The following is a 17288-nucleotide window of genomic DNA, read 5'->3' on the forward strand; positions in this document are numbered from 1 at the left end:
TGAAAAGATATTGTCAAAATGAAGAAAATATCTTTAGTTTGAAGATCAACTAAAGGAGCCTTTCTTGTCACCTCATTCAATAACAAAACCCAACATGTATTGAGTACCTACTATTTTCTATAGTTGGTATTAAAGGCATCATGTAATTTTTTTCATTTAATGTCATCTAATAAAGTGTCTATTCTAGGGAGAGATAAGGGGAGAGAGACTATACCTAATGTTTATTGCTTGAATGATGTCATTTTCTTGCCACAAGAATAGAATCTCCCTGAAAGTAGTGTCATGGTTTGTGTAGGCCAGGGTTGTATCTCTGGTGTCTGGCACAACAGAAGATGCTCAATAAATATTTTTGGGATCCATGTTGAACAAATGTTGACTATCTCACATAATACCCATTTGGTGACATATAGAGACATTGTTTAATTCTCTGACAGTCTACAAAACATGAATAAAAGGGAAGAGAGACCTGTTACCATATAAAGCTACATAATCAGAAGTTATCCATGAAAAATAAACTAGGTACAGGCCATACTATAAAAAGTGTCATATGTCCTACAAGCAAATTTTGGAGATAAGAGAGTCATTAAAAAACCTAGAAATAATGTGATCCAATTTGCCTGCTAGAAAAGTCCCTCTGGGAGTAGTGTGGAGAGTGTAATTGACAGGTACGAGATTAGAAGTGGGGTGATTGCTTGTCTGATCATCAGAATCTCCTGCAAAATATAAAACACAGATTCCCAGGCTTCAGATCTACTACTTCAGAACTACTTCAGATCTACTGAATAGGCTTTCTGATGAGAACCCAGGAATCTGTACTTTTTATAAAGCTCCCCAGGTGATTCTTAGCAGTCAGGTCTGTGAACCCTGGAATCTGATTACCTCAATATTCCTGATGATAGAGTATGAAGGTCTGCCCTATTCAACCTTTCAATGTAATGAATGTTAACAGCCTTGGGTTGATCTCACTACATATCCAGGCCAGGGTAACCAGGCCTGGATAGACTGTCTTTCAGAGTCACTTTGTCATTCAAAGGTAAGAAGATAACGTAAGAAAAGTATGTAGATATTAAAAGGCCAGCATTAAGGATGAAGCTCATGAATCCATTATTGTTCTTAAGTGCTCTGTTTTTCCTAGTTCCTCTTTAGAGAGCAAAGACCACCTACAGGCACCAGACACAGAGGAACACAACACAAAGAAATTAGACAACAGTGAAGATGACTTGGAATTCTGGAATAAGCCCTGCTTGTTTACTCCTGAATCGAGATTGGAAACTCTTAGACACATGGAAAAGCAACGGAAAAATCAGGAAAAATTAAGGTATTTCATTCTTTCCTATGAGAGGGAAGCAGTAGCCACTTATGAACTATATTTTCATGATTGCCCATTTTTTTCCCCCATTATTTGTGTTAAACCTTTAGCACTCATATATAGATTTTGTTTTTTCTAACTATAGCTTTTTGTTGAATTGTATTGGCTAACATTCATTAATATCAAAGTACCTTCTTTAGAACGTCATGAATTATGACATTTTAGGTAGAGGTTTTTTGTATGTCTTCAGCTTTTTACAACTTTTAATATACCCAATAATAGTGTATTAGGGTACACTAATACATTAGTATTTCTAGTCTAGAAAAAGTTCATTTTGTGGAATGAATGGGCTCCTTTTTGAGTCTGTTCTATTAATTTGCAAAGTGAAGAATTGGAAATTAGTTTTATTAGACATTTTATTTTCCTAATACAACTTTCTTCGACATTTAACACTATGATTTCACTTTTGAATTGTTTATCTATAATTTGATGATTTGTTAGAAACTAGGATGTTTATGCTATTATCTTCAGAGTAGATTTTTCAAAAACAGATTTTGTGTCATTCCATTTCATGTCATTGCTTAAGTCTAGTATGTAAAATATATAACTTATGGGAATACTTATTATTCATGAGCTTGAGAAAGTGATAAATTAGCCTTGAAATATAGTAATCTACATGGCAATGCCTCAAGTGAAACAAAACACAGTATCTCTCTCTGTGATTAACAACTAAAAGCAAGAAAGTAGAAGTAAAAAAGATTTGAAATCTCAGCTGCTTTCATAAAATTTTCATTAATTAGAAATACAGGGAGGTATAACAATCAAAAATCAAATTTTATCTAAAATACTGGTTTGTAAAACGTGGGTGATTTTCACACTAAGGGACCACACAGCCCTTTGGGAAGAGCATTGAATAAGATTATGTATGCATGTCCTGACTCCACTATTACCCTCTGTGTGATGTTGGCAAGTACCTAACTTCTCCTCATCTGGTTCTTCATCTGCTAAACAGGGATTATCATACCTGTCTTACCTACCCCACTGTACTGTTAAGAAAATCAGATGAGCCCATCCATACATGTGAAAGTGCTTTGCAGACTCAAGAGCCCTTTAAAATGGAAGTTCTACATGTTTATAGACTGTGAAATATTTCTTACATATATACCCATACACACATATGGTATATTTATATATCTGTGGGTATATATAAATAATAACTAATCTATTATGTATTGTGCCTGAAATAAGGAGAATTTATTTTTACTCCCTGACACCTAATAAAGTAAGGCTGAATGGGATGGAGATCTGAGTCTCTATGTTTTGGACACCTTAGACTTCCCAATCCAGTGAGTCCCTGAGATGTTTGCCTCTGATTGTGTTGCCATTTTTATTAACTGGGTGTAAGCAGGGACAAAAGAAATATTTTATTCCTAACTCTGATCTGCTTTACACTGAGTAGGGTTAAGCCAAGGGCTTGTGAATGCCCCTTAATTGTCCTGAGTCATTGAAATATTAACTCCATTGGATCTGGAGGCCCAGCTTAGGATGCAGAAGAATGTGAATGATTTTTTCTAAAATAAAGTTAACTGATACAAAATCTGTATTAAAGTTACAATAGAAATTTAAGGCAAAGAATTGCCAACAGTTCCATCATCTAAACAAATTTTTCCATCTGATCTAGATATTGTCCATATTTGCCTATTTAAGTTTCTATATACTTTCAGTAATCTTTTAAATAGAATTTACATACTGCATTTTAATTTTATATTACTCAATTAATCTTCTATTATTTGCTTCCTTTATTTACCCCTTATCCAACCCTTCAACGTAATGAGTGTTGTTAGCAGGCTTGGGTTGATCTCTCTACATTTTTTTTAACCCTTTATAATTGTATAAATTATCTCTGCAAGTGTAGGATTTGGGGTCTTTTTGTAAAACAAATATGTATTTATGTTTTATATATTTTTGCTCACTAAAGACATCATAAACACTTTTCTAAATCAATAAGTAATGAGCAAATACATTTTTAAATAGCTGCAAAATATGTTATAGCATGAATGAAGCACAGTTGATTCAACCATTCCTCCACTGATGGGCACTCACAACAGTTCCAGGGGTTTGCCACTATAAATAACGCTGTGAGAAATATCCTTTTACATAGATTCTTCTGTGCTGATATTTTTATTTATATTGAATAGATTCTATTCAATTGGTATGTTAAATGTTGTATTTTAGCTAAAGCAGAAGCTCTGTACACAAATGGAGAGTCGACAGTTATCTGGGTAAATCATGTATAAAATAGACTTATTTAAATATTAATAGACAGTCATGAAAAGGAGTTTTCTTCCCTCATTCAAATTATCTGGCAAATTGTCTTGATCATTTTTTTGCTGTACAGATACAGATACAACCATGTAAAAAAATCTGGCTTGATTGTCAGTTCCCAGCATAGAATTAAAGGAATGGACTTCAGAACAATGAATTGCTGATGTGTTCATCAAAGTTCAATTAATTTTTTTAAAACTGTTTCACAAAAATGTATTAATTGCTTTTATATTCTCTTTGCTTATTTTTTCTTTCCATGCTGCCCCTTGTTCTCACCCACCATCAATCTTAAGTGAAAGAAAGAAGAAAGTGAAACCACCCAGGACTTTGATCACTGAAGATGGGAAAGCCCTAAATGTAAATGAGCCCAAGTATGTGAGGCCAAATAGAGAGTTAAAGACCCAAAAGTGTCAATCAATGGTGTTGGTCAATCATTGTTTCAATTCCAGGTTTGCTCTGCAAAGAATATATCTGACTGCTCTTAACAAGTTTGATGAGTCTAAAAATAATGTCATTTGGTGCATATTTAAAGGGAAAACATCTATTATGTTTTCAAATGCATAATTGTCTTGGCATCTAGCAAATGATCTTGGCATATGGAGATCTTAGTTATTTATGTACCCCATGAAACTTTGGACCATATACAGTTTTATGCCTGAAAATTGCCACCACATTGTTGTTGTATTTATGAATTTTTAAAACTCTGCCATGAGCAAGCTGGTGAGAATACTGATGTACCGTCTATACATCTACTTTATACTCTGGAGCACATATACAAAGCCTTTGAGAGCTAGGGAAGGAAATCAATATAATAACCTCAATGAATTTAATAGAGGACAGATACTAAAACTGGAAATCTTCAAGTATAATAATATCTAATCTACCCTCTTTATCTGTCTTAAAGTTTGAAATTAAAAAGCAGGACAGAAAAGCCTTTTGTGGCCAAAATACAGACCAAAGAGCCTACAGACTAAATCTCATTCACTTCATTTTATTACTCAAACCTATTTTCCGTCATGATTTCATTTGCTCTGTCATGACCATGGTGAAGGCACAATCTTGAATTATTTCTGGGCATCATTTATCTTCACGGCAATCACAGGTGGTAGACAGTATTTCTTTCTTACATGTCCAGCCTGGGCCTGAGAGAGGTGGAGTGACTTGCCCAAGGTCACACAGCTAATAGGTGGTGGTTCTGAGTTGCTCATGCTAACCTAGTTCTAGTGACTTCCATGATAAGATATATAATCCCTTCCCCTTACGCACCTACAGCAGACAGGAATGCAAGACAGAACACTAGGCTAGGCCCTGGGGATAGAGCAGTGACTATGACCAGTTTCTTTCTGACCTCATGGAGTTCAGAAATCGAGTTTAGGCCATCTCTCTTTAGTCTACAACAGAGCTCAAGGGAGACTCCCGGAACTCCATGTGTCTCTGGTAAGACCACCACTCTTCCCACACACTGCAGCCTCACCTGCCCCTAAAACCAGTTCTACTGAGGGTGATTCTATGAAGAACTGATTACCCACCACCTCCTCAGTGGCACTGCGTCCCGACATGCGATCGTCCCCTGTTCCTGCCCTCCGAAGTCATGCACCACTGTCCAGAATCTTATACCCAAATGGCACTGATCCAACTCAACTCATTCTCACCTCTTTTGGACCCCTGTGCCCTCTGGAGCTTGAGCCTGGACAGCAAAGCCTGAAGCCTCCACCATTTCTCCTCTTTCACTAACTGAAGTGGAGGATTCACTTCTGTGACTGCCCACTGTTCTTCCTCACCACATACACTACAGGGACAGTTACAGCCCATTGCCACTTTCAGGCCATCTTTCTCCCTTTCTCTGTTGAAGCACAAGCCATCTAGATATAGCACCCCTGCCCCTTCTTCCCGCAGTCATCTACATCACCCTGATCAACTCTCAACCCCAGCCTTCTCAATTCATTGAAGATCTTTCACCCACACCAGTGTCTCTCTCTGCCACTCCTGACATCATCAGTCTTGGTGATGACTTTATCAAACATGTAGGTGACCCACCAGAAGCCCTGGCCTCTCACTTCCCCAACCAGCTCACTTCTCCAGCTCAGCTCAACCACATGATTTCATTTTCATTCCTAGATTTGCCACCATCAATATCTCTTCCACATCAGAAACTTCACCGCGAGTGTCTCACTAGATACCATTTCTTATGTTCCTGGGGGAACTTCCTCGACTCCAACAACCAAATGCCCCCATGAAGACCATAAGATAATTCACTCTCCTATTTTTCTTACTCTCCGCTAACCCCTCATCTTCTCTTGCCGTGGTTTAGTTTCATGGTTCATCACAGAAATCAGTCCTTGGGCCAGGTGCAGTGGCTCATGCCTATAATCCCAGCACTTTGGGAGGCCGAGGCAGGCAGATCACTTGACGTCAGGAGTTTGAGACCAGCCTGGCCAACATGATGAAACCCCATCTCTACTAAAAATGCAAAAATTAGCCGGGAGTGGTGGCACACACCTGTAATCCCAGCTACTTGGGAGTCTGTGACATGAGAATCGCTTGAACCCGGGAGGCAGAGGTTGCAGTGAGCTGAGATCATGCCACTGCACTCCTGCCTCGGCGACAGAGTGAGACCCTGTCTCAAGGAAAAAGGAAAAGAAAAAAGAAATCAATGTCATTTGTCTTCCGCTCTCTTATTTTTTTCTCTTTCCATCATCCTCACCTCACAAAACCGCAACCCTATTTAAATCTAGCACACTACCCACTCTTGGGCTGGTCCTCCTGTGTGGCTGGAGGAGACCATTCACTTCTACTTTCTGGTCTTACCTTAAATTCATAACCACAGATCTCAAATGGACTCTGGCAATCTTCCTTTATTTTCTTGGGCCGTCCATTCTCCCACTGTCCTGCAGGCTGCTCTCGTACCTTCTTTCTCCTTACTTCCAACATCATCTGACACTTCCACAGTCTTAACTGAGGACCTTGTTTCCTATTTCATTGAGAAAAAAAGCAATCAGGAGATGTTTTTTCCTCCCAACATCCAATTTACCAGTGTAGCTGGACCTGTCCCATGTACTCCCCTCTCTTCTGCTTGCTGACGGTGAACTTCCTATCCAAAATCAGTCTGTGTAAGCACCCTGACTCCATCCCCTCTGCCTATCAAGGACTTAGTTGCTCAGTTATCCTTGGTCTTCTGCACTAGTTCTCTCCACTCTGCTAGATCAATCTCACCCATATGCAAACAAATTCTAAAAATCTCTGTCTTAAACAAAACAAAAGCAACAATTTCCCTTCCCCTGGTTTTCCTTCCAGCCACAGCTCTTTTTCTCTGCCCCCCTTTAATGGAATTGTCTGGACTTGGTCTCCAGTTTCTAACTTCACATTCCTTCTTGAAACCACTTCTGTGTATTCCATCATCCTGAAATTTCTTTAGCCATATTATTTCCACATTCAGTGTTCAATTCTTAGTCTTTGTCTTACTGGACATAGCAGATTTGAATCAAATTGTTCAGTACCATCCTTCTTAAAGCAATTTCTTCCCTTTGCTTCTGATTTTTCTTCTACCTTACTGACTGCTCATCTTTCTAAGTTTTGATGTATCCCTTTGGTTTTGTTTTTTAGGTGCCCTATAGCAAACTCCTCAGCTGTCTTCCTTTTCGCATTAGCTCTTCATGGCTCTCACCAAATCCCATGGCTGTAAATACACTCTTTACATTGCTCCCAACTTGATCCAACCTCTTCTCTGAGCTCAAGACTTGTCTATTCAGTTATGTTGTTAAGAACATATAGTTCCTCTTCAAAGAGTTTTGGTTCCTGGTTCTTTGTTCTATTCTAAAAGGTAATCATACCCATTCATCTATCAGCCCTCCCTATCTCTGCTGTACCCAAACACCCTAAAATGTACCGTACCTGTCCTTCCTGTGAAACGCCCACCCTTGCCTCCTTTGATGAGGTCAACAGTAGCCAATCAGAATTAGCCTAGATTGTGCAGTCCATCCCCAGCCTGCAGGGGGAGGGCACAGGAACAGGGTCTGTGTTAGGGATAAAACACTCCTGCTCTCCTTTGTTTTGCTCGCTCTCCCTTGCCTCTGCCTTGCATGCAGGAAGTGCCCTTCTATAGAAGTATATTGCCTTGCTGAGAAAACTTTTGCCTGAGTGTTGGTTTCACTTTGTGGCATCAAAAATTTGTTTCTAACAATTAGAAGTTTGACATCACTGGGTGGATGTAAGAGAGTCACTGCACACTTATTATAGCTAAAAGAGAACCCCTGATTTCAAGCCTCACTACCACTCTCCAGCATCGTGTGCTTGTGTCCCTGTGTTCTCCATCTCAGTAACACACATCCACCCCTTGGCTAAGACCAGAAACCTTGGATTCTCCCTTGATTCTTCTCTCTGTCATCTTATCAGTGAGCCCTGTGAACTCTTCCTTCAATATTATTGGAATCCAGCCATGTCTCACTGACCCCACCACCACCTGTAGCTGACAGTAACTCTTGCTTGGACAGTTGCAATTGCTTATTAAGTAGTCTCCATCGTTCATCTGTTGGCCTCCTACATTCTGTTCTACTCAGCTAAATAAAGAAGAAAAAATGGAAGAAAGGACACATGCTCCTTTTCTTAAGGGACATTCTTAGAAAGTGCCATGCAACGACTGTCCCTCGTGTGACCTCACCTACCTTCAAAGGAGGCCACAGAATGCAACCTTTATTGTACATAGCCATGCACCTAGTTCAAACCATGGTTCCTGTCACTAGGAATAAAGGGGGAAGCAGATAGCAACTAAATAGCAATATGTGCCATAGGAAACTTCTCTGAAATTACTTTACAAGTAATAAGAAATCGAGGCAGAGCAGGAGCACATAGAAGGCTCCTGAGATGAGGTTCTACAAATGCATGGGCCATTTGAGACACTGAAGAAGTCCCACAGGCCTGGACTATTGAAAGCAATGAGACAATTTCTGCCACAAGCAGAAATGCTGCTAACAGCCACATCTATCTCTAACTTCACATTTTCCTAAACAGTTTAGCTTATGTTCTTTAATATTGTTGAGTTGTATATTTTATAGAGTAATACGATAAGTGAAGTGCTCAAAAGAAAATTGACCAGGCAACTCTGATAGCATGATGTTCAGTGTGGAAGCTAGACCTAGGACTCAGCCTCAGGGTACAGTTGAAAGATGGTAGAGCTTTGAAATCCTGCCTAGCCAGGCTCGTGCAGACAAAGTGTAAAGGCATTTATTATAATTCAGCTATGCCAACCTCTTTGAACCTCTGTTTCTTCATCTATAAAACAGAGGTAATAGATAATGGGCAGTGTCTCAGCCTTTTTCAGGGCAATGGAAGGTCAGCGATGAAAGGAGAAGGAAAAAATAGCAAGAAAAAAGAAGGAAGACAGGACTCTTTAAAACCTAAGGAATCGCCATTCGAACTGGTGTGAGATGGTATCTCATTGTGGTTTTGATTTGCATTTCTCTGATGGCCAGTGATGATGAGCATTTTTTCATGTGTCTGTTGGCTGTATGAATGTCTTCTTTTGAGAAATGTCTGTTCATATCCTTTGCCCACTTTTTGATGGGGTTGTTTGTTTTTTTCTTGTAAATTTGTTTGAGTTCTTTGTAGGTTCTGGATATTAGCCCTTTGTCAGATGAGTAGATTGCAAAAATTTTCTCCCATTCTGTAGGTTGCCTGTTCACTCTGTGCTGGAGAGGATGTGGAGAAATAGGAACACTTTTACACTGTTGGTGGGATTGTAAACTAGTTCAACCATTATGGAAAACAGTATGGCGATTCCTCAAGGATCTAGAACTAGATGTACCATATGACCCAGCCATCCCATTACTGGGTATATACCCAAAGGATTATAAATTATGCTGCTATAAAGACACATGCACACGTATGTTTATTGCAGCACTATTCACAATAGCAAAGACTTGGAATCAACCCAAATGTCCATCAGTGACAGATTGGATTAAGAAAATGTGGCACATATACACCATGGAATACTATGCAGCCATCAAAAAGGATGAGTTTGTGTCCTTTGTAGGGACATGGATGCAGCTGGAAACCATCATTCTTAGCAAACTATCACAAGAACAGAAAACCAAACACCGCATGTTCTCACTCATAGGTGGGAACTGAACAATAAGATCACTTGGACTCAGGAAGGGGAACATCACACACCGGGGCCTATCATGGGGAGGGGGAAGGGGGGAGGGATTGCATTGGGCGTTATACCTGATGTAAATGACGAGTTGATGGGTACAGCACACCAACATGGCACAAGTATACATATGTAACAAACCTGCACGTTATGCACATGTACCCTACAACTTAAAGTATAATAATAAATAAATTAAAAAAAAAAAAAAAAAACCTAAGGAATCGAATGCAGGATAAAGGGGAGGCAAAAGCAACCTTTAGTTCTCCATAAATCCAGTGTTTTAGTTTGCTTCTGGCAAACTCACATGAAACGGAAAAGAAAACTTTAGCCACCAGATGTCTCTATCTCTGCACCAAAGCTAATTTTTTTGTATGTAATTTACCTTAAGGTTCTCACATTTAAACACTGTAAGCACAAATAATGTATTAATATGTTGTAGGTTTCGCTGAAATTTTAAAATTACCATTGACATTTGATTGTCCAACCACCAAAATAAGTTGTCATTGGACATTATTATAAAATTATTATCTAATTTGCTTCTGAATTTGTGAAGGGATTATCTATACAGTATCCTAACGTCATCTTTTTTTCCCCCAAATGTGTTATTCTTAGAATTGACTTCTCTTTGAAAGACAATGAAAAGCAGATCATCCTGGACCTTGCTGTCTATAGGTAAAGGCATGTTCTATGTATTTATTTAATGACATTTCTGTCAGTTTTCATTCTCAGTAGTAATTTTTTAGTTCTGAGAAAATTGGAAATGGAATTGACTTAGACCTATAGTTAAATGAAGCTTATTTGTTAAGACAGAGAAGTTACTATAATTTTTCAAAGCATGAAAATGAAGGGAAAGGTAAATAAAGCCACAATTTCATGGCTATGAACTCAGGAATATCTAAGGCAGAGTTTAAATAATTCTGAGACCTATGCTGTTTTCTGATGCTGATACTACAAGGACCCCACTCTGCTCTTTGCTGGCATAGTCCTCTGTTTTTGTCTAAAATGCCTTCCTATAGTAATAGGTATCAGGTGGTTGGCTCCCCTCCCTCAGTCCCATCTCAGAGGCCTGGGGGAACACCTAGCAGCCTCTGTCACCAGTGGACCCTTCTTCCCTGCTGCCCTCACATCCTGCCTGTTTTCTCACCCATGGGTAGGAGTGGCACAGACCTCCTGCCTGCTCTCATCACCACACCCAAACTATTGTCGTTTTCTCCTCCCTAAACCTCCATGGCTTTGACACTCAAATCTTCAGCCTATATCACCTTCTGCCCTTCTTTGTGGAAGCATCTAAAGGCAGCAGGTCACTCTGCCTCATTCCCTGAAGATTTTAGACCCTGGTTCGCTGTGCTGATACATCCTTCTGATGACCTCAGTGTCGCCTGGCACCATCTCAGAGGCTGCTTGCCTGTGCTTCCCTCTGCCTGTATCGCCCTCGGTGTCCTTGTAGCTTGCTGCCTCGTGTCCTTCATGCCTCTGCTCAGATGTCACCTCATTAGAAGGGCCTCTCTGCCCCACCATCTGACATAAAGCAGTACCTGCCCCTGCCCAGCACTTCCTTCCACTCTCTCTACTTGGCTTCCTGCTGACAAAGTGTAAATGTACTTGTATTCTTAAAAGTTCGTGGTCAGAGCAGGAAGTTGTTTTGTTTGTTCTTTCCTCTCTACATCTCCACACCTAAAACCTGGCACCTGTTAGGTGCTCAATAAATACAAGAATGAATGAATGAATCAACAAATACTGATCATGGGAGTATGACATTGACATGCGCGAATGAATGGATGAATGTTTACATGCATGAATTGTAATAAATGCCTTTCTCTTTTTAATGGCTTTTGATGTACCCCATTTTATTTAATCTCTCAGTAACCCTGGGAGGTAGGAGGGATTATTACCCAACAGGGGGTAAATTTTCCAAGAGTGGGTCTTGTCAAAGTAAACAGGGACCAAAGGAGCCAGAACATCAGCCCTCAGGACTTCAACCAACTTTGCTGTTTTGATTGTGGTAAAATACACATAACTTAAAATCAACCACTTCAACCATTTCACAATGGACAATACCATGGCATTTGATAAATTCACAATATTGTACAGCCATTACCATTGTTCCAGAAAATGTTTATCACCCCAGAAGGAAACCCTACGACCCTTAAGCAATCACTGCCCATTCTCCCTCTTCATGGCAACCACTAATCTGTTTTCTGTCTCTATAGATTTGCCTATTTGGAATCTTTCATATTAATGGAATCATACAACATGTGGCCTTTGTGTCTGGCTTCTTTAACTTCCCATAATGTCTTCAAGACTCATCCGTGTTGTAGCATGTGTCAGAATTTCTTTCCTTTTTACGGCCAAATAATATTCCATTGCATGGATATACCACACTTTGTTTATCTGTTCACTAGATGTTGGACATTTGGATTGTTTCCACCTTGGCTCTTGTGAACCAGGGCTAGCCTTAGTGTGGTCCCTTCCTCTCCACACCAAGCTCTCTCCGATCAGCTGTATGCCTCTTCACAGAATTCCTGTCAGTTCTTCTGCCTGCTTGCTGCCAGGTCATCTGCCTTTACAAAGATCCCAGCTCTTCTCCGGCTAGCTTCATATCCTCTGCTCTTCCAGCTTCCCAAGCTGCGGTTTCTACTGTTTGACAGACAAATCACTGTTTCATTCTAGTAAGTCCTTTCCATTTTTAGGCCCTATGCCTGGAGTTTAATGAATATATAACCCTTTCTTTTTCAGCTCTGTTGGCTGCTTCCTGTTCAGTTCTCAAATGGAAACATTCCTCATTCCCATGCATGTGCATTTTAAGGGGTGGTAATATTTCTCCAGTCTGTGTAGTAAAACTCTTTCATTCTCATGATTCTGTCTAAATGAATTATGCTGTAATTCCTGGTTGTGTTTATGGGCACATGGGTATACCCTTGAAAGTTAAATTCATTCATTCACGCCTGCTTCCTGCCTTTATTCAACAAGCATCTATAGAATACCTACTATGTGCCAGGCATGGGGAGACTGTAACTGGCATATTCTAAATCCAGTCATGATCTCCTATCACTTAGAGCCCTGTGGGGGAGGAGGACCGACAATAAATAAGCATCTGATGAGTTACAAAGGAAGAAGCCTGCTGTCAAGGAAAGGGACAGTGTTCAGGGATGGGAATAATGGTGTGTGGGGAGTGATCAGGGAAAGGGGGAGACATGAGCAATGATAATTGAAAGATAAGAAGTAGCTTGTTCTGCAAAGAACTGTCAGACAATTGTTTCTAGTGGAGAAAGGCCATGTAGGTAAAGATAGATGAACATTTTAGGGGGTCCAAGCATGGAAAATACTACACAATCCATTAAAGTGTAGATATCACATGTGAAGCTGTAGAAAACCTCATCTCTATTATTATTATAAAAATAGTTTTTAAATGCTGTATAATAATACTTGATTAACTCTAGCTATGTATTGGGCACTATACATGTTCCTTCCTAACAATCTTAGGGCTAGATGCTAGTAGTATCCCCATTTTACAGAAGAGGAAACTGAGACCTAGAGAGGTTAAGGAATGTGGTCCCAGGTAATAAAGCAGGAAGAGGTGGAGCCAGTTCCCCACAAGCCTGTGTGACTCCAAACCTAGGCCTGTAACCCTTGTATTAGCTTACCTGCCTTAACATTTGTGATTTTTAAAGCAGCTCTGCATTTTCTAATGTTCACAATTAGTATTTTGAAGTATGTAAACGTAATTATTTGGCTAAGCTTCTGATTTTAATGAGCAATATGAAATCTAAATCTTTAATTTGCTCATGAGTGGAGGAGAATAATTGCCACCTGATCTTGAGGTCACTGCCATAAACAGAAGGGTTTGCTTATTCAGCAGGATGTGCCTTTGAGGGGAGAAGCAAGCTAGTCTTCCAGGAGAGATAGTATCAGGGCAGCTGCAGAACAGCTGCAGGGGATCCAGAGCCACCGAGGAAGCAGGAGCTGGTGGTTGCAGGCCTCAAGCAGACTAGAATCAGCATTCCTGGCTATTCAAGTCTTAGGGGCTTAAAATAAAATATTTGTGAAAGAGCATGGCAAGCTGTTTTTTGCAAACCTCTGGTGTTTCAGACCTCAGATATTTTTGGGTTGGGGCAATCAATGCCAAGTGTACTTGTGGGTCTAAAAATGAAATTGCTGATACATTGAATTTCCTTTGGTCTGGGGATTAATTTAAAACTAATTTTTTAAAGACCCGTTTAGCATGGATATTTTAAAGTCCTTCATTTAAAATCGTCCTGTAAGTGTGAATTTGTATTTGCACTTCTTCAAACTTGATATATTTTTTAAATTATAAGATACTGTGTGTTTAATTTTGAAGGTACATGGATACCTCTTTAATCAATGTTGATGTGCAACCAACTTACGTGCGAGTAATGATCAAGGGAAAGGTAAGTAGAACCCTGTAGACCATTACAATTTCAAAAGCTAAGCTTTGAACTAAGCTGTGGTGCCTCACTTTTTTTAAAGTATTATTAAAATAGAAAAAGGGCCCAGGCGCAGTGACTCATGCCTGTGATCCGAGCACTTTGGGAGGCCAAGGCGGGTGGATCACCTGAGATCAGGAGCTGGAGACCAGTCTGGCCAACCTGGTGAAACCCCATCTCTACTAAAACTACAAAATTAGCCAGGCATGGTGGCTTATGCCCATAATCCCAGCTCCTCGGGAGACTGAAGCAGGATAATTGCTTGAACCTGGGAGGCAGAGGTTGCAGTGAGTCAAGATCACCCCATTGCACTCCAGTCTGGGCTACTAGAGTGAGATTCTGACTCAAAAATAAATAAATAAATAAATAAATAAATAAAAATAATAAAACAAAACTAAATAGAAAAAGGGGAACCAAACAGAGTGCTATTTTTTAGCACATGGTTTTATATATGGGAGTGGTATATGGTGGGAATGACTGCTGACCATATGTAGTTGGATATCATTAATATTTTAAACCTGTTTCTATTGTGTTACACTTTTTTCAAAACTAATAACATAATCACATGTGTGGGAGCCTATGCATGAAATTAAATAGTACAGCCATTCTAAATTGTCAGTGATTTCATTCATAACAACTATAATTTTATAATTTCTAAAATACCAATTTTTGCTAATTTAGGCTACTATGGGCTTGAAGATTAGCTGAAAGATTTTTAAATGGAAATATGTTGGGTTTTTTTGACAAGGCTTTCTCTATAAATTGCTTTTTAGTCATAAATGAACCCATGAGCACTTCACTGTTTGTGATTGACAGCTGTTCTTTAGACTGTTTGTTAAAATAGGTAAAATAGTTCGTGTATAATGCTCATATAAACATTTTTAATAAGTTTAAGCACATTTCTTAATTGAAGGGTGTGTCTTGAATTTGTAATGAAAATGCCCCTTGTAGTCACCCTCTCATGTAACGTCCTTGCTCTCAATGATACTTTCTACTTATTTTCAGCCATTTCAGCTTGTCCTTCCTGCAGAAGTGAAACCCGATAGTAGTTCTGCTAAAAGATCTCAGACAACAGGTCATTTGGTCATCTGCATGCCCAAGGTAGGTCATGTCATTTGGGCCAATTTCGAGTCTGGATATGAGGGTTCTTGAAGGAACTTGACCTGTCAGGACTAATGATGACTTCTGATTAAAGTACATTTTAGTTAGCAGCACCAGGAAATCTCATAGCAGCTGAGGTAGGAGAACAAAGGTCTATGAGAACAAATAACTCAGACTTGGGTGTGTTTAGGGCCTAAGGTGGTTTATCCTTTCCTGAAAGAACTTAAGGAAATTAAACTTAAAAATATTAATTTGTCCATAGAAAGAACTTGGATTTGTTATTAGAAGCCATATGAATGAGTTGGGATATTTCCTGTGTAAGCTGTAGAAACCCCGAATAAAACTGGCTTTTATCATAAATAAATGGTTCATTTCTTGTAACAAGATAGGAGAAGGTGGGGGGTAGGGGGGCCAGGCACACTGGGTCAGGATCTTTCTGATATGTCAACTCTGTCCTCAGACTGGTTTTCTTCCATAAGATGTGCACTAGCAGTGACTTGGGCAGCATGCTTTCTTGTTCCTATCTTGCATGAGATAAAAAGACAGAGGATCAGAGAAAGAAACACAGAGAACCTCTCCCATCACAATGAAACAGAAGTTCCCCTGGACTCATTAGGTCAGTTTAGCTGAAGAGCCCACTAAATCTTGATAAGCATAATCCTGAACCAATCTCTGGCCAAAAAGATGGTAGTACAATAGACTTCCATGGGTTCAGCATCCATGGATTCAACCAACCAGGAATCAAAAATATTCAGGAAAAGAAGTGTGTCTGTACTGAACATGTACAGGCTTTTTTTTTTTTTCCTTGATTCCCAAGACAATACAGTATAATAACTACTTACCTAACATTTACATTGTACTAGGTGTTATAAGTAATCTAGAGGTAGTTTAGGATGTACAGATGTGTGTGGGTTATATACAAATACTATGCCATTTTTTATTGGACACTTGAGCATCTGAAGATTTGGTGTCCAAGGGATGTCCTGGAACCAGTTCCCCACAGACACCAAGGAGTATTTTGATTGGTTTCTATTAATCATACCTCATCCCATAAGTTAGGGGCAGGGTCAACTTTGCCCAAGACATTTAGATTTCAAAGGAGAAGGGTAGTAAAACAGTCAAAATTGGGTTCTGCTGATGAGGAAAAAGAGGAGAATGAGGGAATGTCAGCTATGAAGAGTACAAACTTGATTAACCAAAAAGATTTTCTGTAATAATTTAATAATCCTGCATTTTCCTGTAGCCGATTTCCAACGGATTCATTATAGGTAATCAATTATGTATTTTTACTCAGAGGCAATAAAATAGCAAATACAATTTGTTGTCAAGTAATAAAATAACAAACACAACTGTGAGAATTGTATTGTCCTTGATGACTAAAACAAATTAAAGAAATGCTTCTATAGTAACCAGAATATTCTATAGGGAAATCTAACAGATAAGTTAATTACCTCAGTACTTTGATATAGACATTTATATAACACTGTGATTAGCAGCCTGTTGTTTTTGTGTCTGTGTGAAACTTCTAACTGGAAAACCAGACATTAAATAGAGACTGCTAATTCCTAAAGGGAAATCAAGACAGATGATCTCTATGTCTTTTGCAGGGTGCCAGGCAATTGCTGAGAAAAGCTCTACTGTCACTGTTTATGAGTCTTAAACAACTGCAGCATTCTTTTCCCCTTTTCCTTTTTGTTTTTTATCTGTCTAAATTTTTCACATCAAAAACACATGAAAATAATAAATGGCTTATTGAGGAAAAAGCATTTTAGAAGTGCTTGATTGGAGATGAAATAATTTTTATATATATGGACTAGGAATAGTTCTATTTTCCTCATTAATAAATTAGGAATAATATTCTCCCTTGAGGGATATATTTTTTAAGATTTTCGACTAATATGTTAAAGTAATATTGATGTAGAAGTTCATCGTCTTCTATCATTATTCCTTTTAAAAGGTAGAT

The 17288-nt window shown here is 39.0% G+C and overlaps 1 protein-coding gene across 4 annotated transcripts in view; it reads left to right on the top strand.

Moving 5' to 3' along the window:
• DNAAF11 (dynein axonemal assembly factor 11) overlaps positions 1-17288 on the top strand; it is a 95171-nt gene that overhangs the window by 41767 nt on the left and 36116 nt on the right. For all 4 annotated transcript variants that reach the window (XM_050801602.1, XM_050801604.1, XM_050801601.1 and 1 more), the window contains exons 6-10: positions 1136-1318; positions 3928-4005; positions 10392-10451; positions 14119-14188; positions 15230-15325. In XM_050801602.1, coding sequence (XP_050657559.1) covers positions 1136-1318; positions 3928-4005; positions 10392-10451; positions 14119-14188; positions 15230-15325 — 487 coding nt within the window. The remainder of the gene's footprint in view (positions 1-1135; positions 1319-3927; positions 4006-10391; positions 10452-14118; positions 14189-15229; positions 15326-17288) is intronic.

Source organism: Macaca thibetana, chromosome 8 (assembly GCF_024542745.1).
Source record: "Macaca thibetana thibetana isolate TM-01 chromosome 8, ASM2454274v1, whole genome shotgun sequence".
NCBI classification, from domain to species: Eukaryota; Metazoa; Chordata; class Mammalia; order Primates; family Cercopithecidae; genus Macaca; species Macaca thibetana.